Genomic DNA, 23779 nt, shown 5'->3' with positions numbered 1-23779 from the left:
AAGCAGGCGCGATCGCAGCCGGTCACCGTATTCATATAGGTGGATCCATTACCAATCTTAAAACCCTAACCTTGATCGGTTTCAGATACAAAAAGTTTATTGTTTTTCCATGAAATCTCAGACTAAAGCCGTCCGCATTCTGTAACATGGAGAAGATTAGGGAAAGTAATATTTTTTATGGTTTTGCCAAGTTCTTCAGGTGATTTGTGTTGTTAGTTTGCCTGTTGTCCATACATTTAGACTCGGTTGGTTGCTAATTTATGCATCTTTGTGCTAATCAAATGAGCTATTACATAGAGTATATCTCCTTTAGTTCAACCTGACAGTGATATCTCAAATCTCAATCAACCAGTTTAATTGTAAGAAAATAGTAGAGGGACTCTTCCAACCCTTATCTTGGTAAATCTACTGTAGTGCTTGGCCTGCTTATATGAGCAGAGGCTAGCATCAAGTAAAGATCCAGTTTGTCTGTCCAGTGGACTAGCACTCACATTTTTCTAAGACACATGCTCTTAATGCTTATATCATAGCTAGAAATTTTCTTTTCCTCAATTTAGGATATGAAAGCCAGGAATTCTTGGTAAGTTGTTGGGTTTTGTCTGTTTAGCCATAGGGATTTGACTTGGGGAAGCCCATGTCCATGGAATTATATCATTGCTTTATTTTCAGCCAGTCTTTTTCCCCTTAGCATAGATGGTTGGGTGCGAATATGACTTCTTTTGTATGGTCATTTGCTTGCTCAAAGGCTTGATGCTACCCCTTTGGAGTTAATTTTTTCATGGTAACCTAGTAATATAAAACTACTTCTGGTTAGAAACATTACTTCAATTGACGTATGGTTCTTGTCATTTTGGCTACTCACTCATATTTTGGCTTCCTTCAGATATTGTTTTCATCTTTAGATTGTTTAATTTGTGAACAAAAACATTGATATGGAACATTGATTTCTTTCATGCATTATCCATGATTAACATGGTTTGTTGGATCAGTACTTTCAGCTGGTTATCAATTGATTATTTCAACATTGGATGAGAGTTGAGAGCAGTTTTTCATTAGAAAAATTCGTATTGAGTTGAGAAATATGCTGATCTCTTTGCATGCTTATAGAGAATCTAGATATTCTAGTTTAACTGCTTGTACTAAGTATATTAACTTATGTGATAACTTGTTTGTTCCAATCTCTTTAACCTTCACACTGATCTCAATGGCTATGTCCCTTTATATCGACTCATCAGTTGCTGGCGCCTTCTTGCCAATTTGTTTGGGAAATTGATATTTGTATATACTATAATAAATACCATGTTTATTACATTTTTTGTAAATCATTTTATGTTTATTAACCTTATTTAAAGTTGTTGTTGCTTGTTGGGTATGATATTCTTCCGAGATGTGTAGTCCCTCGGAGGTATCATGATTTCAGCTAACTGAATTATTGGTATTTATGTTAGTCATCACTCTTTTAGTCAAAGGTTTTTTTTTTGCCTACTAATACTGGAGAAAACATGACAAGTAAGATGAGTTGTAGCTTCTTTCAATGTGGTTCACAATATTGGTTGATATTATTGGAGTAAACTATTCAATGTTTCTTGATAAAAAGTTTCTTCTATATGGTCGGAGTAAATTCTGTGATTATTTATTTTTCCATTCATATTTCAGCCCGTCTATTTTACCTCCTAGAAAAATGGGATACTTGTGTAAATGATTTCACGAATAGTCTACAGCCATCATATGTTTGTTAGAAGTATGAGCATAAACATTCAGTTGCTCTTTTTCTTTCCATTCATTTTTATGGATTGGCTGCTTTACCCCCAAGAGAATTTGTATACTTGCATGAATGCTTTCAAGAATATGCAACAGTCAACATATATTTGATAGAAGTATTATGCATAAGCAATGTCCAGATCACTCATGAGTTCTCTTTGCATGTAAAATGGCCCTTCCTCGAATTCCGAACTCATTTAAGTGTAACACCATATTTTTCTATTGGCGACATTTATCATTATAATCCTTTTGAGTTTTATTGTATATTATAAATTAACAATTTGACCATTGGAGATTCTTGCAGACGGTAGTTATGCATTTGAGTTCGATTACAGTCAATTTCTGCTTACAGTTACATGGTATTGATCTCCATTGCCTTAGTTAACAACTTCGACAAGGTTGGAGGGCTTTTAACTTGTGCATCTGATTTAGGTAACTCTTAATTTGTTTTCTTTGGTCGTGTGAACATGACGAGGAGGCTGACGTAGGTGTGAAGAATTGTTGAGTTCTGTGAATATTAATAAACACAGATGAAAATGTTCAAAAAGTTAATGTTCGAAAAGTTGTTCTCTTACTTCATTTTGCAAGAGGTTGGTTTAATTCTCCGAAAAACCCATATAAGCAGGTGTTGATCTTTCACACTATTCCTTTGGCTGAACTGGACTTGCAATATTTCTTTGATAAAATATGGAGCCTGCAAAGATTTGTCTTTAACAATGTCTGAGGTAACTTTGCATATTATTTGGAAGTGCTGTAGCATGACTTGTGTCTACGGTCAAAATGGGACTTCATCTAACATAGTGCTCAGGAGATTGTTTATACTTATCGCCTAATTGATAAAAAAAATTTACCAGGCGGAAAAGTCCTTCTCCTTCACCAAGATGGCGTAAAAGCCATTCTCCAACTCCTAGACGAAGAAAAAGTCGTTCACCATCTCCAAGGCGGTACAAAAGACAAAGGAGTAGGAGCACCACAAAGTCACCTGTCAGAAAGTCTCGGAGCCCAAGTCTTGGATCAGTAGAACGCAAAAGTGCTGCTGAGAAATTACGGAAAGAAGAAGAAGAAAAGAAAAGGTATACGGTTTTCCCCTCTTCATTTAAGCAGCTTTCTAATCGAGCTTTGAATATGGTTATTGTTTTAACTACTTTTTTAGTGTCTATTAGCCATACCGTCACTCTTGAATTGTGCTTGCGGAGATACCATGATATGTACATTTATTGCCAACTTGATAAACCTGTCTTATTTCCCTGTAATTTCATCAACATATTTGCTCTTTGATACTGAGTCCAAAATGCAAGCACAAACCAATTTACTATGACTTTTCAGGTAGTAGACACTTTATGATCATCCATGACTTACAGTCGATTCCAATTTCGTGATTACTTGTCTTAGAGACAATACTAACTATGGTTGTGACTGTAAAGGTTTGACTGGATCTTAATTCTACTGTCATAAGTAGGATTCTGATGAATTTATTGCCAACATACAACAGCCCAATAACTTTGATGCGACTAATTTGGGCTGGATTTTTGGGTGAATTTTGGTGGCGTATGGATCGTATTGACAGAGACGTTTAGAGCTAGGCATTACTGGATCACAATATAATGTTAACATTTTGTATTGTATATAAAAATTCTAGCACATAAAAAAAAATTACAGCAAAGGGGTATATCATATTGACATCAACAAAAAGAGGATAAATTTGATAATTAAAAGAAATACAACAAAGAGGTGTGGCATAGGTCTAGGTAGAAGCTTCACCTCCGATCTGTGTAGTATATTCACAAAGATCACATTAACTTTTTGTTCATGAGAAATCATTTACTTGGATTCTTTTAACGAACTGATACATACAATCATGGGTTCTATACTATGATACAGGCACAGGGTGCCCATGCGTGAATTGTCAAAATCTAGATAAAAAAGCTGTGGCTATCTCACTATATGTGTATTTAACTCAAACAACATTCATACTGAGCATTATTTAAGTAGGAAGTACCTAGTTTTGTACAATGATCTATGAAACAAAGGATGCATATTGTTCTCCATGTTATGTATATGTTCATATAGATTGTAGTTTAGACATTTGTAATGTCGTGCAGGTGGACACACATTTCACGTGGTTTTGAACTCTTTTTTTCTTTTTTTCCTTTTTTTGGGGGGTTGGGGAAAGGCTGTCTAGATATCTTAGGGTTTTATGGCCCAAGACTGAAGAATATGTGGCTTGATAACTAGTTGAGGATCTCTGTGTTGATAACTAGTTGATCTTGAGCTGTGTTCCATTTAATTGTATTTGTATACATGGACTAAGACAAAGCTGATCATAAAGTCTGAGTCTATCTGTATGAAAATATTTGAAGTTGACCTCTGTTGTTGGAAATTATATTTGTTTATATGAGAAAAAAGAAATTAAGGATTGTTTTCATGCTTATAAACCATAGACGTGTAGTATAAATATAGTAAGCTCTAATGGAAGTTAACTGAACTGAAGTGACCTTAGCTTATAGACTAAACTTTGTTTAGTAATCAAGCTTAGAAACTTGAGCTCGGCTCAAATGGTACATTTATATGTGCAGAGCCAAGCTGAGGACTGACAAAGGACCTTCTGATAGTATTATTTTGTTTATGGTGTTTTGTTATACAAATCAAAGAGATATACATAGTCATATGAGGAAGAACGAAAGATCAAAGATGTCTGCCCGAACCTTTGTTTTAAGTATAGCTTATCCCTGAGGAGCTGCACTAGCACCCATCGTGAGAGGCAGAAAATTGATTGCTTAGCTTGGGTCGTGGTGGTGGGGGAATGTGGAGCACTGGGCAATCATATTACAAGTATGTCAAAGTATAACATATACTAATAAAAACCAACAAGCAACAATACATGTTATTTAAGATTAAATATTGGCAACATTAAAATAACAATTGGATGCGGTGCGTAACTTTGTGAGGAGATATTGATTACAAGAGTGGACTTGTTCTTATTAGAGAGAGATTTAGCAGTCAACTGTTTTTTGTTTTAACTTTCCTTTTCTAAAAAAAGCAAAAAATAAAATAAATTCGTCAAACAGTATTATGTTACATTTGAACAAAGGTTAGTTCTGAAAAAATAATGAGGTTATTGAAGTTCCTTGATCTTTAATGAATCTCATGTGATATCTAGGTTCTTTTGCTCACTGTGCCAAATAGTTGCTTTTCGAAACCGACAACGTTTTTGTGGCATACAAGCGGAAACATTGTCCTCACTCCTCTGTCTTGTATGTCGTATATAAATACACTTAGCTTTATAGTGTCCAAACTGTGCATTAATGTGAGAACTGAAATTGTTACATGATAGTTTAAACATGCTACATGATGTAGTCACTTTGCAATTCTTCTCCACAGGCTCTTTGGAGGAAGATACTGATATTGTACCACTTGTTATTTTTGATGATCACATTCGATGACTCGTTTTATCTACACTCTTCACCAGTTTGAAAAGTCATTTGTTTGGATCTGGAATCCTTAGAGAGGTATGCCTTGAAAGCATAAGCTTAAAGCTTGGATTTAATTTATAATATTTTGATGGATGAGAATGGAAGGTTAGCTAGTCATGATATAGTGAAGTCCTCCATGCTGCTTGCTAATTCTTTTGTAGTTGTCTATCAGCCTTGAAAGGCATGTACTAAATGATGATCACTTAGATAGCTTGCTTGAATGAGCATTTCTCACTTTTTTCCGGTTGTATTAGGCGTCAAAAAGAAGCAGAGTTGAAACTATTAGAAGAGGAAACTGCTAGAAGAATTGAAGAAGCAATTAGGAAAAAAGTAGAGGAGAGTTTGAACTCTGAGGAGATCAAGCTAGAAATACAACGTCGGATAGAAGAGGGACGAAAGAAGTTAGTTCATGAGGTTGCCATTCAACTTGAGAAGGAAAAGGAGTCAGCACTTGCTGAAGCAAGGCAGAAAGCGGTATGTTACTCTATATGTTTTTCACAGGATTATTTTCTGAGTTCATTTGATGTCAATTTACATTCTTTTCTGTACACTTTTAAAGTGATGATCAGCAATGAAAATTGTCTAATTTGATTGACATCAGGTGGATGATTAGATAATTCCATGTCATTAACTGCTTTTTTGGTTGAATTGATTTAGGAAAGGCTTTCCGTTTGCCTGTGAATTCGCAGTGTATCATGAAGTTTGTTGTTGATAGCTATAACCATCAGTTTTGCTCTAAGTATAAGCATTGAGACTGGGTAATATAAGCTCTTCTCACCGCTGATTTATATTGCGGGCTCTTCAAAATTCTTAGAGCCTTCTATCCATTTCAACTTTGCTCTCCCCTAGTTGTCTATTTCTTCCGTAGTACAAATCTGAGTGTACCTTCTGTACTGCAGCTCCTAACCTTGGTTCTAGAACATGTAGTCAACTCTGATAAATCTAGCACCTTTGGCACGTTGTTCAATTCATTTAACTACGGTCCTCATGAAGTACCGTCTCATAGCAAAGTCAAACAAGAGATACATGGAGAAACATGCCCATCAGCTTTTAAGATTAAAATGGGGAGTAATGCTCCATCACATCGTTCTCAATCGGTGCAACTCTGAGCTTTGTCACATCTTATTACTTGCCGCATTAGGACATGTGTATTACTAGTACCATTTTTCTTTTTAGATGACCTGGACCGTCTTTATTACCCAGCATTCTAGTCAATAAAAAGCTATTTTTACCGGGGGCTTACACATCATCTTTCCGACTCATCACCATATGGTGCATCTTCTGTTAAAAGAATAGTTTAAGGAGTACCTCCAGATGAATTTATTAGTCGTTGCCATCTTACTGATTATTATTTGCTTTGTTCTTTTGGTATTCGGACTTGAAGGAACAAGAGAGAAGAGAAAGAGAGGAGTTAGATAAGATGATGGAGGAGAACAGGAGGAAGGTAGAGGAGGCTCAGAGAAGAGAAGCTCTGGAACAACAACAAAAGGAATTGGAGAGATATCTAGAGTTAGAACGCATCCAGAGACAGAAGGAAGAAGCCCTTGTGAGGAAAAAGATGGAGGAGGAGGAAGAAAGAGCAAACCAGATGAAGCTGCTGGGTAAAAACAAATCTCGCCCCAAATTGTCATTTGCTTTTGGATCAAAGTGACAGTATTGTCATATTGGTTTTAGGATTAAGTTTTAGATTGTCTGGAAAGTTATGTATTTTGTAATGGGATTATCCTGACCTCTGCCCTGCCCTTAAAATTAGCTAAGCGTATGTATCTTGTGAAAAAGAAAACTTGCAGATTCTTGAGATACTGTCCTTTTAAGGTACGTGTCATCTTTGCGCTCAAGTGCTGGAGCCATGTGTAGTGTTGCATGTTTATTTTTGTCCTTTGAAGGGAATGATGAAAATGAAACATTTCTATGAATCTCACAGGTAATTGCTCTGTTGTATGAATTGCTCTATGATAGAATACAGTTCGGATCATTAAATGTTGTTATCGCCAGCAAATATATGTACCAGAGTTCGCACGGTAACTACTATTCTTTTATAGTCTGTTATACACTTATAATTATCCTATGGTGACATGGCTCAATAGGCTGCTCGCTATAATGATCGGCACCGTCCATCGTGTTTTGCACTTATCATGATCTATGTATAGTAAAAATTATATCATTTGAAGTTTATAATCATTATGTTCGTTATGTGCAAAAGGGATGATCTATGTATAGTAAAAATTATATCATTTGAAGTTTATAATCATTATGTTCGTTATGTGCAAAAGGGATGACTATTAAGTTTAAAATTTTAACATTTTAAACTAGTTTGATTCATATTCTAGAAAGACTTCAAATTATGCAAAAATTTCACCATATCTATTTGATGATGTTTTGAACAAGACAACAATTTGCTTACGTGTACATGTGAAAATTCCACCATATTTTAGAAGACTTATTCTAGAAGACTTCAAACTACATATTTCTTTAATTATAAGGGGTTGTTTGGTTCTTTTTCCTAGATATAGGGAAATGCATTTCCATGTATAAAAATACAAGTTTTGAGTTTTCCAAACTTTTTCAAGAAATAGATTGTTTCGCTTTGGTTCGCACAAAAAAATGGTGGGAATCCAATGTATTTATTTTTTTTCGTGTTTGGTTCGCATGGAAAAAAATGAAAATTTTTGTTGATATGACATTTCCTACTTTTCTTGTGTTTGGTTAGTTTTGAAGTTTGTAGTGAAAAGTGTTTATGGTTACCATGGTACGATTACCCCCACTACATACAAATTTATTTGTGCTCGTTATATGATGTAATCTTAATCATATTAAAGTTCGAATGTAACATGAACAAATAATAATATCCCAAATGAATTATAAACTTCTGTTTGTATTAATGAAATCATACGAAACCTAAAATAATATGAATCACTTGCTATGAATTACGTACTTGATTTGACTTGAAATATACATGTTTCAGATTGAAAAAATCACACGAAATCTGTACTAACCTGATTATTCATAAATTTATGTAGTTAAGTTGCATGAATTATCCAAAAAATCTGCTGAAACCTATAAAAACATATAAACAACCTGAATAGCCATAAATATGTATATAACATAGCAAATAGCCATAAATATGTACATAACAACCTAAAGCCTATGAAAACTTGTAATATTATGAACTGTTACAATCATTTATACGAGATTTTATCTGCATACAAAGTTTCTAAATTAGCTATGAGCACCTATACAAGACCGATATAACTTTTGCAAGTGGTATCCTTAAAGGTATCTCTAGACCTTCATGCAATTTGAGGTTTGACATGATCTTCACCACTTGACCAGGTAGCACGACCATGGTGTGATGTGATCTCCCCTCTCTCTTGGAGCACCTGACGCATAAAATAGATGATAACATAGAGATCAATAATATTATGAAAGAGAACTAGGATCATAAAGACGTCTAATTTGTCTAATTTGTTGGTAGTTTAGAAGTATGAATTTTCAATTTTTTCTCCATACCAAGTGGCTATATTGGAGCCTAAAAGCATTGTTTCAAATGAATAAAATTTTTGAGCAAAGCATGACAGAACCAAAAAATGAAATAAACATGAAACAATAATGCTAATTACCATATGATTGAAGTAAAAGAAATAAACGTGAAACAAGAATTTAAATTAACATATGATTGAAGTAAAATGTAATATATAGAAAAAAAATTACCTACAAGACAATCACCGTGGAGGATAAAGCCTACAGCTGCTGCAGGGTAGACCAGCAATAAGATGACAGACAAAGCCAACATCATGTCAAATAAATCAGCCATATGTATATGCGAATTATGGTTGTGGGCTCAGAACTTGTTTAATATTATCATTGTTAGCCATCCAGTGCAATATCAATAGATATTGCAGGTTGCTAATCTCAGAAAAATTAAAAAGCATCATAGTCTAATTTGAACACCCGTAAACAATATCAAAATAATCAAATCCAGTCGAACACAACCTGACTCATAACATAACAAGATTATGCCTGAAAATCACATGCGTTGTTAAAAGGTACACAAATAGTAAGGACATAACAGAACAAACATGATTGTGAATGCAGATATATGTGCCTGAACACAAACAACCCAGAATAAGTGTCTGCACACAAATCTCACGAACCAGCCAACACCACCACCAACCAACAACAACATCAAGTACCCACCAGGCAACAACACCACCAGCCAACAACAACATCAAGTACCAACCAGGAAGCAACACCACCGGCCAACAATAACATCAAGTACCAACAAGCCAACAACATCAAGAAACAAGCAGGCTCACAACCAGCCAACAACACCAATAGCCAAACAATATTTAAAGGCAACATGTGCAAAAAAAACCGAGCACAAAATATACAGTAATTTTAGCAGGCTATTGTTCCTCATTACACTCGCTAGTTTAACAAAAGCACCACTCCGCATTCTAATATAATTTACGCAACTATCACTAAAACCATTATAAATTCGCTTTATGACAGTAATTATTATAATTAAAACAGATAGGGCAGCACCTTGTACTATATTAACAATACTTTGTTCATCAGAACAATCACCATCATTATCCATCTACGATGCAAAAAATCATTATCTAGTTAGAACTTTTATAAGAAGTTAGAACTATCCGCATGTACAATAGTTATGTTTAAAGAAACATTATAATTTAGTCCAAAACTCATATTGGGAATTAGCATAAACTAATTTTAAAAACTAATTCTAAATTAACAAACGTTAAACTTGTAACCATTGTTGGGACAAAACTAATTCTAAAAATACAAGTTTATAAGAAATTTCAGTTTAAATAATCAAAGCAAACAATTACTCATATTTAAAAAAAACATCAATCATAACTTCTTTCAAAGTAATGCTTCAATCAACAAGCAATAAATTTACAATATTTATTAGTCACAAAAGGTGAATTTCACAAAAAAAAATTAAATAAGAACTACAAACATTTCACACAAAACCAACGTGAAAATAAACTAATTTTTAACCCCTCCAATTTTGTGTGAAAAAACCGATAACCATAAACTAATTTTTCTCAAAATCCTAAATTTTACTCTGGGTGAAAACAATGTTTTAGCAGATCTCAAAATTGGCATAAACTAAATTTTCTCAAACATGTTCAGATCTGCTAAAACATTTTTCACACAAAACCAACTTTTTTAAGAACAAGCATAAACTAATTTTTCTCAAAATCCTAAATTTTACTCCGGGTACAAAAAAAAAATTAGCAGATCTAAAAATTTGCATAAACTACTTTTTCTCAAACATGTTCAGATCTGCTAAAACATTTTTTTGGTCTAAAATCTTAAAAAATTAACTGAACACAAATCTCAGATCTGAATAGGGTTGACAATTATCAGATAGCCCTCCACCAATTTCTCAGAAAATTGATCTAAATTAAACTAATAATCCAAAAATTAAAAAAATTCAATTTTCACCTTGATTTTGGTAGCAACAGCGTCGACAAAGATCAGATCTGAGAAATCTGTGGCACAAGATCAAAACTCCCTCCCCTAATTTCTTCGCAGGGGCAAAGAAGAGAGCTGAAGTTTATGACGGGAGGAGAGAGGTAACTATTAGCTCAACAAAGAAATCAACGACGAAGCCAAAAATCCGACGTGGCCAGGTTTTCGTCGATTTCACTCGGATAGGGAAGGAATCGGGGCCGAAGAAAAAAAACCTAGGTGGCGGCGATTTTCCGCTTCGTTTCCCTCTTCAGCCCTAGTGAAACAAAGCTAGGAAAGAAAAAGTGCAGAAATAAAAAATCTGAGGTGGAAGGGAAAAAACCCGACGTGGAGGGGTTTAAAAGGTTTTCCACGGGGAATAAATGCGAACCAAACAGTCCCTATAAGAGTAACAACTTGTTGGAGAAAAAGCAGCATAAGAGTTAAAATGCAGCAAATATTAACTCCAATGTTTAAGCTGAAAATATACATAATATCTAGATGTCTAAATTTGCGGGATACTAATACCAAACATTTGCTTAAATGAAAATAAATACGATGCAAAATAGGATACTTCGAAATAGATAATTAATACTTTGAATTTGGATAGAACCCCCCGCCCCCAAAAAAAAAAACAAAAAAATACAAAAAAAAACAACAAAAACAAAAAAAAAAGTTGCTGCACTGAATAAGACAATACTAACTTTAAACACCTGATCTACTGCTAATACAAAATCTAATGTTTGAGCTGTGTTCGCATGCACTTTGACAAATTTGTCGCCCTCGCATTGCACAATAGATCCCAAAACCGCCTGGTTTTTTATGCTCGCAAAATATTGTGAAACAAATAACATCAAAATTGTACCACATACAAATACAAACACAGAGAGTCCTCAATTAACTTAAACCACTAAATAGCCCTATTACATCCTTCCAACTGCATCTCCACAGGGTTCGAACTGCCATTGCCAGCCTCAGGCAATTTAGAAGCATCGCCATAAACCCTCTCAGGGGCTCCAAGGACCTCGTCCATGAGTTCATCTTCAGCAGCAATATCTTCCACATCCTCTTCTTCATTATTTCCTGTGATTCTCCGAGGCTTGGGACCATGCTCAAGCCTGTGGGTCTCCAGCTCCTTATCCATTGTCTCTTGCAGGTTAACCTGAATGTTTGATCTCCGTGTGTTCCTTGCATCCTGCCATCGATCAAGCTCTTTATCGACGTTTGAGATATAGTCCTCCTCAATTTGTTTCTGGTATTCGGATAGTTCTGCTCTTCTTGCAGTCTTCCATTCCAGAAATACCTGAAATACAAATGTAAATTACTTCTTAACCACTAAATAGCCTATGGTTTTGGTGTATGGAACCATAAAAAGGTTTACAAGTTATGCTGAAGCTTTAGGTGGTCATCGTATTTCGTTCTGGCTTTCAGATTATGTCATATGCCTTAATCGAACAATTCTGAAATGTAATTAATTGGTGAATGGGCTTAAAACTATATAACCGATACGACAAGTTTTCTCTTCTTTTTCCTTGCCAAGTGACCTACTATTCCTCTGTCAAACCTATCTCATTCGTTACATCTTTCACCAGATATTTGGCAGCAAAACCATAGGAGTCCATATTTGGTTGATATCATGCTGAAAATTCCATCACATATTATGTGGCCTATTTGCAAAGACTTCACTGAAGATGTGATGAAATTTTCAGCATGCTATCATGCTTCTGTTGCCAAAATTCTGGCCAAGAAGAAAATAATGGACAAGATAGGCTTTACTATAGACTTGTAGACTGTTAGGGGAGTGAACGAAAAACCCAAAAAGAAATAAGAGAAATCCTGCCCCTTGGTAGGCACGCAACCACTTCCATGATAACCAAATCTTCAGAGCTACCAATAATGAAAACATTTAATTGTCCTAATTGGTCATATTGTTTACTTATTTAATAGTGGATGAAACTTTAATATGAGAATAAGTTTGCTTCTTTTCAGACAATTGAAGAATCAGTGTATTTATAATTGTCTCCAAAATGAACTGCATCTACTGTAGCATGTCCAGTAATAATAACACTTCACCTGCTCTGTACTCTGCTCCACAATAGCTGCATCCTCAACTAATGGCTTAGCTGGCATGTAATATATTGGAGGTTCTGTTTTTGTCCTAAATAGACAGGCAAAATAAATTAAACTTGGTCGATATCAAAAGTTAATTTGACAAAAAGTGCAAAAAGCATGCAGTAGGGAAGCTCCAGTCACATTTGGAAGTCAACACTATGCATAAAGAAACTTAACTGTCTCAACTAAATTTGTCTATATGGACACATTGGGCCAAAAATAAAAATAACCTGCAGCAACACAAAGCAATCGACGCATTAATATAAGTTGGGGGAAAGAAACATTAAGAAACTAGATTCAGAAATTAAAAAAAAAGAACAAAAGAAGGCAAAAAATTATTGAATGATTAAGAATGATAAAGTTTCTACCAGGAGATTCAATATTAGAAACAAGGTGAAACCTAAACAGGATGATAAAAATAAAACCAATAGTCCTACCAAAACAATCACAGCATTAGAAAACAAAGAGCAAGACAATCCTAACCTCTCTATGTTTGCATACCTTAAGAAATTGGTCAGATTTTTATGATGCTCAGACCAAAGAATAAACAGCAGCTCCATCTTCTTTTGCTCTGCCTTAGCAGCAACACGAGCTTGTAGTGTCTAAGAACAAATTTTCACAATTAAATGGATGGTATGCAATAAATGAATGACAAAGTTAACGGAGAAAAAGGTATCACCAAATCACGCCTGCGCTTCTCAGCAATTTGTTCCCTCTCCTGTTGCCTTAGCCTCTCACTTTCTTCACGAGCTTTTTCTTCAGCCTATACAGATAAAGCTTTGTTTAGTAAAAAGAACAAAGTTGTAAAAGAAATTTTAGGTTCATATACAATGAAGAAAGCTCACAGGCAAAAAACAAAGATGAAGGAAGACTCTCTGCAAGTTCGTCACGAAAAAAAATCATGCAACCAGATCTAAAATTCCACAGTATGCCGTTCAAACAAGCAACTAGTCGTTTCAGCGCTTGCTAGCTTACTCAATAAACTTGTTCCGACTTTTGGATACACCCTACACTATGTACTCCAGGCAGTGGATACAATGCCTTGTCCACCATTGGTTTTGCTTTCATATGCTTCTACCCACTACTAGATATTAATCTGAGTGGAGTCTAAGGAGGAGGAGGTGACAACTTCTAAATTCTAATTTTAAGAATGCCCATGAACTCCATGATCCAACTCATAAATACCCAGTGCTGTAAAAAGTGGGAAATAGCGGCACTTTTCGCGGTTGCGAGGGTCAACCTCTCCGCAGAACACTGATTGTGGGGTGTAATCACGGGTAAATCTGTGTTTCACTCGTAATAGCGCTTAATAGCACGAAATAGCACTGTTTAGTGCTAAAATAGCGCTATTTTATTTGTTAATCCATCTACCCGAACCCGACCCAAACCCGTAACTAAAAACCCATTTCCTCTCTCCCCCATCTGACTCCCAAGTGCAGACTCTGGACACAAAACCCCATCTCCAGCAGCAACTCCTCCGATGACCACCTCCCTCGCCGCATTCTCCAGCAGCAGCAACACCTCTGGCCGCCTCCATTTCTAGCAGCAACAACACAACCGCCTCCATTTCCAACAACAACAACACAACAGAGAGATTTTTTGTATCAGATACTTAAAAGTTGAAGGAATGGGACAAATAATGGTCTTTTTGATAAACATGTATGTTTTTCTATTCTTTATAGTACTTTAGTAATATTATGCAATTGTTACACATCTATTTCATGTTTAGGATTTCTATAAATCATACTCCCTTTAAAAGTACGACTTCGAGAAAATCTTTCTATGGTCAACATTGCCCTTTACTATTTTAAATATTTCATTTAAATCATAATGTATTTTAATCATAATTATATCCTACCCTAATCCCACGTTAATTACCTATAGCTCAACCATTTAAAAAAAACAAGATTAATAAAATACATGAAACATATCCACAGTATTAGTTTGTTAAGATAAAAAACTAACATGCTATAATATATGAAGTATTATTAAAAAAAAACAAAAAGTTTTACAAATTACACAAAATATCCTCAAAAGTTTAAAATTGCACAAAACATTGTTTCAAAATCAAAACTTTAAACAACAAACATGAAATCTAGAAATTAACAGCAGCCTCTAAAGAATTTAAAATTTACAATTAACACCCTTAACATTTCAAAAAAATTAGAAACACCCTCAAAAGTTCAAATAATAAAAAAAACACATTGAAATTCTAAAATTTCAAAACTTACAAACAATAAAGTTGAATTTAGAAGATTACCATCTGGCACATGAAAATTTAAAATTTGGAAAAAATTACATCAAAGTAATAAAAATTATAAAAAACTCCTTCACAAATTAAAAATCACAAAATAACTTAAAATTTCAACACTTATAAACAGTACATATCAAGTCTGGAAGTTATCAACAGACTGCTAAAAATTTAAATTTTACAAAAAACAATCTAAAGTTTCAGTAGTTACCAAAAAACACCGTCGAAATTTTCGAGTTGCAAAAAATATCCTAACATTTAAAAAGTTACCACCAACATATAAAACATAAAAATTACAAGTACTCACTTAAAATTTAAAATTTTCAAAAAATACTCTCAAGGTTTTAAAATTTGCACAACACAACCTCAAAATTCAAAATCACAAAAAACGATTAAAATTTCAAAACTGAGCAAAGAAAAGAGTAGTTATTTGATATTCTTTCATCAAGAAATATAAATTTAACTTCAATATAAGGTTTATTATCCTTTTTTAGCATTTAAAAGAAGTCTAATTTTATCAAAAAGATAAATGTAGATAAGGATTGATGCGGCTCAATAAAAAATAAAACAGAAGGAATGAAAGATATTATTTTTTAAATATTTTATAAAATAGTCTATTATTTTTTTGAGTAAATAAGAAATCTTTAGAAGGGATTTACATGAACTTTTTTTTACATTTTTGTATGCTTATGTAGATGCTTTCATCATATAAAAGTGTACTAGATTTAACATTAATTTTTAGTTTATGATTTTTTAAAAGTCTATCAAGGATTAAGAAAAAACTTCATATTCTCTTTTGTGTTGTTTTGGCCCACTTTTAATTAATTATCATGTGATATTTGCTTTAATTATGCATCTTCCTTTTATGACGCTATTAAGTATTTTTCATTTTTGCAATACTATAATCTCTCAGGTCAAGCTTGGTTTCATGTCGGTCCAAATAACATGATAATTTAAATTGGCTTCAGATTATATTTGTTTCCTGTCAATTCAATTATAAATATAAAAATTTAACTTAGACGTAGCTCAATCAAACGAACATAAAAAAAATTAATCACATGCTAAAGTTTAGAGATTTAAGTGTGCGAAAATTATCAAAGTGGAATGGAAAACAAATTTTAGTAAGGAAATAAATTAGAAATACTTAATCATGGTATTTTACCACGTACGTTGCACGTGTATAAAACCTAGTCATTAAATATGCATTTGTAGAACTTTTAGATCTTTATGTAATTTTTCTTATTTTCTAGAATATTTAAATATATCTAAATTTGACTGCTATCTGACTTTGCGCTATTTACAGCTATTATGTCGCAATATCCCCAAATAGTCTTAGCGATGTTTCTGTAAATACCATAAAATAAATAAAACTAATCCTAGAGCACTCGACATTATCAAAATAAGTTTTTGATGAATATCCAACATCTGAAGTATTATTTAGCAGCTGTGTTGGTGCATGCAGTTAACTCGTTGAAAATAGTAGATCTGAATCCATCAATTCCTACTTATGAAAATACACTGTAGAAAGGTCAGGAATGGGCCGCGCAAGCCATGCATATTCTTATGTGCACTTAATTCGTTGAAAATAACAACCATGAGTCCACCAATGTGAGAGCGCGCACACAGAGAGATGCAAAAAACCAAGTGGGTTAGCGTTTTCAAAGTAGTTGGTCATAGATGCAATTGCAAATGAGCATGGGAATCCCTCCATGCAATTATATAATCACAGTGTTTATATCTAAGGAACAAGGCATATCGGGATTATTCAACCATCAGTTCTCATAGGGTTCTGAACTGTTGCCCAGTGAGAGATTGGAAATGATAAACATCCAACATGAAAGTCTTACCATGTACAAGTGAATTGTATGCCGACCGCACTGTTGTGTGGATATCATATTTGCAGGTTGTATCCAATCCAAAAATATTGGCTTTATGTAAAAATCAGCTTTGCGCGGATATCATATTTGCAGGTTGTATCCAATCCAAAAATATTTGCTTTATGTAAAAATCAGCTTTGCTGCAACAGTGCTTACACATAGACATGCTTGTCTGATTACCCTTATTAATTTGCAACATGATTAGCTCTTACGGTCAGAATTTCTTTTGTCTCAAATCCTTTTTGGTAATGGGTTTGCATTACTAGTTCTGAGTCTTCTGACAGGTTCCCTACTTGTACATTCAGTTTGAAAAATGAAAACAAAAAACCTTTTATTTCCAGTTTGTCATTTGATCTTCCTGCGACACCCAAGGGATGCACAGATGCAGGCATAACATTTTTTTCTATTGCTTCAAATACGGAAGTTGGAGAGTCCCGAAAGGATTAGTTTGCCCACTTTGGGAACTCCAAACAAACCCTTTCTTTTCTGTTTTTTTCTTTTTCAGAACAATTGCAAAAAAAGGAGGGCACCACAGTCCCACAAACAGAAAGACCTTCGTTGCCTCTAGCGTTATACCACTAGATGTTTGTATTCACTATATTTCTCCCTTGAAACAAAGAAAATTTATCAATTTCTCTAGAGAATTCATTGGTAACTACACGACATAGTGCCCATTAAGTAACTTTCTGCCCAAAATTAATCCAAATAAGTAACAGCATGGATAGAACAAAAAGATCAACAAGTACTTCAACAGTTTAAGAACTGCAAATTACTCACCCGTCGTAATGAATCTGACCTACGCATATAAGCTTCAGTTGTTGACCGTTGCTTGTCTTCTTCTTGGAATTTCTGAAAGAAATAACCAGATTAAACTCTAAGGTTTAGTTTATGTATATCCAGAAAAAAATGAGCAAAAAGTGGTTTTGAATATATCATTTACATAAGAAAGACGTACAAAGGTAATTCACATTTAAAACCTATGGGAATATAATTTCTTCAACTACTTCACTTATATGTTTCCACTTTCCACCTCTCAAAGGAATAGAATTCCTAGTAGCGATCTCATCATCTTGCCTCTTTGACTAGATATTTCTTAAAATATGAGTGAAACATTACTCCTTGGTCACATACTACTCTTAAATTATTGGGCAAAATGGTAGGCTGACCTACTGCTTTTTTTCTTTCAGCACTTGTGATGCTTAAAAATTGCATGGAAGCTAGACCAGATAAGAACATTCTAACTGCTTCCCCATAAAAGTAAATGCCCATGCTGCCCTCCTGGAATACAATTGGCTTGTGAAGTGACAGTTTGAGGTACACTCGTCTGATGGTGAATTGATGCAAAAAGGTATACCCATGTAAAGGGGTCATGAATTTTCCTTTTATATCCAAAAGTTGTCTGAAGTGAATCTAAGTGATATGAGCAGTGTTTTAAATATCGGCCGACATGTCGGACATGTCGGCCGATATAGCGGATTGAGGGGTCCAACGACACAAATCGGGGAAAAACAAGTCGCATATCGTTTTTTACCGACATATCGGCCATATCGGCGAAAAATCGGCCATATCGGCCGATTTTCTTGTTTGGAAAATCGGCCATATCGGCCGATTTTCCTGTTTTTTCTTTTTTTCTTCTTCACACGTGAATGTTTGGTTTGTGGACTATTTTGATTAATAATAGGCTAATGATTACTTGATGTTTGATCACTTGATTAATAATAGGCTAACTGATTAATAATAGGCTAATGATTATTGATTAATAAGGAGAGATTTATTTTATTTTAAATGTGCATATGAATGTTGAAATGTGCAGAGTCATGAAGTTATGAATTTAGGAATGCTTAGATAGTTAGATTACATTTAGGGCATGATATTATACATATGTGGATCACCCGATATGGCAATCCGATATTTAGTCCATGTCCCCCGATATATCCCCGATTTCCGCTATCCGACATGGATTTCAGCCGTCCGACATGAACCCGACATCCGATATTTAAAACCTTGGATATGAGTACTGATTATCCCACAGTTTTGAGTGTCAATCTAGGTCAACAAATGGACTTCTTTTATCAACTTCATACTGCATACCCCTTTGCTTAATGAATCTGACGTCTTGCATAAAAAATAAAAAATTCTTCTTGGCATATCTCGCGCTTTGGCTAGAAATACAATTTCCTGTACACAAACCATGTGAAATTTTCATTTGTTGATGAAACCTCCTTACTCGTCTAGGGAAATTCATGTTGCCCCTTTATTAGCTTAATTTTTTGGCAGCTGGTTCTCTCTACTTACAAGGCATCTTGAGTTATTAAAAAAAAAATCCTTTAGCCCCACAATTTCCCCAATCACCTAACGACATGGTGGGTAGGAATTAGCGTGATAGCAAGTTGTAAGAGACAAACATTGAAATCTTGCCAGCTTGAATTCAAGTTAGGAAGGTGTGTAATGTCAATGCATATCAGTATCTAGTTAGAAGAAACACATTATTCACAGTAATGAATGTCAGTGTCCACTCATTAAGCATGGCAAATGGTCACCATCACAAAGCCAAGCAAACTATTAAAAACTCAAAATACAATTTTTCCTTGTACTCTTGGAAAAAGCTCCCATAAATATGTGGTGTCAAATGAACTATATTTTATATAAAACTCCAGGCAGCAAGTTAACATAATATATCATGAGAAACGTCTGAACTACTCGATTTAGCCAAATTTAGATTTTGGGGTAGAGTGAAAGCACTCTTGAGAAGAAAAGGTGCCATTGATGTTCTTATTGTATATTTAGACTTTGATTCTATACACCTCAAAATAATTTCAGTCATCTCTAGTTATATTAACTTCGTAGTAATTTTAACACAAGTGAATAAAGAATTGTCATGACAAATATTATTAAAATATGAACTGAGTATTACCTCTAATGTCCCCAGGAGCTGTCCGAGCATTCTTCTGTTGCGCTTAACCAATCTCGGGTCCTCATTCTTTGGCAAAATCCTAGGAATTGGCTCTGTCGGTATAACATCATAGTCCTGAAAGGAGCATGACCATTATTCATCGCTAAGCATGACCATTATTCATCGCTAAGCATGACCATTATTCATCGCTAAGGGCAATATATACTGAATAACAAAAAGGGGGGAAAGGTTCAGTTCTAGATAGTACCATCTTCCTCATCCATGGATTCCCATCCCTTCTTGACCCACTATTGATTTGAGGGTTTGGCCTAGGTTTACCATTCTCTCCAGTTGGAACAGCCGCAACCTCCGATATATGTTCTTCCTTAGAATCTTTTGGTCCACTAGCATCTTCTTTAATTTCTCCATCCTCCAACTTCAAATAAGGTTTCATCAAACAGTCTAAGTCAGAACTTTCGGGAAATCATAGCTTCTAATGAGTAGAGTAACATCATAATTCAGATGTGTAAAAAAAACTAATAGGAAGGAAAAGAAAGCAGCAAGTGGCCGAATGAAAACAATCTTTTCATCTTCCTCTAGCTACTTGGAGAAAGAACATACAAAGATTTTTTGGTTGGGATTTCTTAGTGAATGTGCCTGGTTATGCACAGAAAATAATTGAAAGAAAAGGAAAGCATTAAGTGTGTTAGAAAAACATGACCAATCCTTTAATGTCACTCTAGCAGCTTGGAGAAAGAATATAACAGGAATCTTTTTCTCCTCACTAACAAGCTGCGAAATCTTACCATATTTTAACATATATACACCACATTTCGTTTAGAATGGTGTACATATACATCCACCTTACTAATAGTGGTACTGTGATAAGCCCACAAGTAAGCCGTGTAATTTTTGACATTTTTTTATAAAAATTAGAGATGAACATTTATTTACTAAATGCATTAGTTCACATCACAGGATACAACCAAACTCTACCATACTCCTTTCTTTCCTAAAAATTCACAATTTTACTTCCTGTTCTCAAGTTCGTGCCGTTATGGCTTATCTTAATAGTAACACTCCAGCCTGTTTGTATTCAAGTCATATAGTTTGAATACATGCAATATGAGATTCAAACTTCAGTAACATGCATGATCCACTTATCCATGAAAGCCTCTTTCATTTTTATTTGCTCCTACTTTACTGCTAAAACTAAACAAAACTCATAAAAAATTTAAAAAAAAATCCATGGGGGAAAATTTATGGTTTCAGTGATTACTTTAACAACAGCGGAAGACAAACGCCGTTTTGGCGCCGGCTGGTCCTCCACCGCCTGAATCATTAAAAAGCACAACAAAATTCAACAAAAATCATCAAAATACCAAAAATATTCCAGAGCGCGTCACGCTCATCTTACGGGTCCAACAACAGCGCCGCGCTTCCGAGGCCCAGTGGGGCCCACGGAGGGGGCGGGGCGGCGGAGGCCGCGAGGATCTCGCAGACGCTTGGTGATCTGCGAGAAAAAGAGAGATTAGGGTTTGGGTTGAAATTAGTAAGGAAACCAGGGTTTAGGGAAGGAGAAGAGAGACCTCCCATCGTTGTCGATTGAGCTCGTCGATCTCTTTTCGGAGCTCCTCCGCTGTCTTCTCCACCGACCCGCTCGCCATTACCTTTCGAGAATTCGGGCTTCGGGATTGAACCCGATAACTAACAAGTTGTGCATTAATTTTTGTACACGCTGTTCGTTTAATCCATTAGCAGCACTAAATAAATAATTTTTAGAGTTATTTAGATACTAGTCCCTTACATCATCCATGTTTCCACAATAACCCTTACATATCCGTAATTGCTCACTATATAATCCATAAAATCTTAAGGGTTCTTGCAATTTGGTCACTCAATAACTAAAATACCCCTCATTTATGTATTCCCACCCTAAACAAATATTGTTTAGATAAAGGTCATTTACACTTTGCTACCTTACACATGTTTTTAACTTTAAGAACCCAAAGTTAATTTTGACACTTAGATACCCTGAAGTTTAAACCGTTTAAACTTTGGTACGTTAAAATTTTCTTTGACGCTTTGCTATGAGAAAGTTTATACTTACTTAATTTTAATACTTCAGTTTTTATCTATGACGCTTTGACAACTTAGGTTGAGGAAGCAAAACATAAAATATGAAGACTTTGAGGTATCATAGTTAAAATTATGGAAATTTTGGGATATAAATTCAAAATATGTGTACATTTTAGGGTATCAAAGTGTCACGGAAAAACTTTGGTTATAAAAGTTGCAAAAGGTGTAAGCTTTAGAGTATCAAAGTGTTAAAAAAAACTTTGGGGCATTGAAGTTGAAGAATGTGTAAACTTTACAAGCCAAATTGCAAATAGCCCTCAAAAAATCATTAATTGGGGGTATTCTAGTCATTGATGGACCAGATTGCAAGAACCCTTAGGATTTGAGGGACCATATTGCAAGAACCCTTAGGATGTGAGGGGCTAATGAGCAATTATTAAGAGTTGAGGACTAATACGAAAGGATAGATGATTTAAGGGACTACTATCAAAATGACCCCAAAAAATATTCTGATTGAATAGAACTTAAATAATATATAGAAATAATTTGCCATCACTAACTTAAATACTATATGAAAAACAAATTCTTTATTAAAATAAATATACTCTAATATTTGATGATATCCGTGGACATTCGTGAATATTTATCAAATACTAAGTCTTCAAATTAGAAATCTCAAAACTGGACTTCCAATTCCATGTCAAATTCAAAAATTTTAAACAATTACAAATATAAACATCTTAATACTCGATTCGATTTGATTTTTGCTAATGCCCTTAGATACAGATAGGCGCTTAGAAAGTGCGCCAAGGCTAGAGAAATGTGGAATCACTTTGACACTCTCGCTGGGATATGGTCCATTTTTATGACCGCAGCTCTCATGACTAGTTATTGACCAATTGAAAAGCATGACGAGTCATCGTCAGGTAGTGAGTATTATTTTGGGACCTTCTCTTTGTTACAATTTTATGGTTTTTATAGATTTGGAGAATATTTAGGATGGGCAAAACATTTTTCGAGTATTATTCCTTGATAGCTATGAATAAAATGAGTACGTTATGCTTTTGGAGCTGTTGGTGGAGCGGCAAGCAAGAAGCTTGACATATTAGTTGGATGGAATAGACCACATTTCGGATTGGTTTGAAGTTAATACTGACAGTGCTGCTAAACTACAAGAAAGGTCAGTGCTAGAGCCTTGGGCTCCGTTTGGCAAGAGGCGAAGGAAGAGAGATTAAGAAGAATGATTAACATAGTTAACATACTTGATAATCGAAAATGCTAAATTATTAACTCATTATATAAGTTTTTTTCAGTCCTTGTGATCATTTTCAGTGTTTAGGAATAACAAGGATTTTGACTGTTTTCTTTATAATTTGAAGGGTTAACTCTTAATCCTTCTAAATACGATTATTAGTAAACCCCTTCTTTTGAAGGGTTAACTTATTTTAATTCCTCTAGATGGGTTAGCTTAGCTTTTCTATATTTTTTGTGTTTGGCAAATTATGAAGAGTTAACTCATTTTAACCCTTATATAGATTTTTTTTACGGGTTAAGAAGGGGTTAAGTCTTCTTAACCCCTCCCTTAACCATTTGTCAAACGGTACCTAGAGGAATTGTGAGAGTCTTGTCGCTCTTGGATTGTTGGCTTCACCTTATAACGTAGGCCGCTGCAAGCGTGGTGAGGAGCGAACTTGTCTTTTGTGAAATGGGCTCTCCTAGTATTATGCAATATAAATATTGTGCGGTGATAGCGACTGCCGTCCTTTGGGAGTTATTGATAAAAGACTGTAGGCGGCTTGTGAAGAGTGATTGGGAGTGCGAACTTGTCCGTACCCAGAGAGAGAGAGGGGCT

The 23779-nt window shown here is 34.7% G+C and overlaps 2 protein-coding genes across 3 annotated transcripts; one reads left to right on the top strand and one right to left on the bottom strand.

Annotated features, from left to right (window-relative positions):
- LOC109834925 (uncharacterized protein At1g10890) lies at window positions 2-7175 on the top strand (the record flags this gene model as incomplete). The annotated part of the gene is made up of 4 exons (XM_020402939.1): window positions 2-39; window positions 2616-2834; window positions 5489-5708; window positions 6619-7175. Coding segments are annotated over 4 exons (744 nt in total), but the record flags the coding sequence as incomplete, so codon positions are not given.
- Window positions 11401-21580, bottom strand: LOC109833710 (pinin-like). 2 transcript variants are annotated; one of them, XM_020401492.1, is made up of 10 exons: window positions 21438-21580; window positions 21266-21361; window positions 21128-21181; window positions 20117-20284; window positions 19870-19983; window positions 17733-17804; window positions 13507-13590; window positions 13329-13429; window positions 12789-12873; window positions 11401-12018 (listed from the first exon to the last, which is right to left on the bottom strand). In XM_020401492.1, exons 1-10 carry the CDS (start codon window positions 21513-21515, stop codon window positions 11626-11628), a joined length of 1245 nt encoding a protein of 414 aa, XP_020257081.1. In that variant the 5' UTR covers window positions 21516-21580; the 3' UTR covers window positions 11401-11625. The 2 variants fall into 2 exon arrangements, with proteins under 2 accessions (XP_020257081.1, XP_020257083.1); XM_020401494.1 differs by lacking the exon at window positions 21128-21181 and having other exon boundaries at window positions 21231-21361; window positions 21438-21563.

Source organism: Asparagus officinalis, chromosome 3 (assembly GCF_001876935.1).
Source record: "Asparagus officinalis chromosome 3, Aspof.V1, whole genome shotgun sequence".
Lineage (NCBI taxonomy): Eukaryota > Viridiplantae > Streptophyta > Magnoliopsida > Asparagales > Asparagaceae > Asparagus > Asparagus officinalis.
This window is presented reverse-complemented; position numbering and strand designations above follow the sequence as displayed.

Bases quoted from the DNA above. Each gene is read 5' to 3' on its own strand.
- LOC109833710 (XM_020401492.1), bottom strand. From the start codon at position 21,515: ATGGCGAGCGGGTCGGTGGAGAAGACAGCGGAGGAGCTCCGAAAAGAG. The intron at 21,362-21,437 runs GTCTCTCTTCTC...TTTTTCTCGCAG, and splicing joins TCAATCGACAACGATGGGAG to ATCACCAAGCGTCTGCGAGA. The intron at 20,285-21,127 runs GTAATCACTGAA...CCTTATTTGAAG, and splicing joins TGTCTTCCGCTGTTGTTAAA to TTGGAGGATGGAGAAATTAA.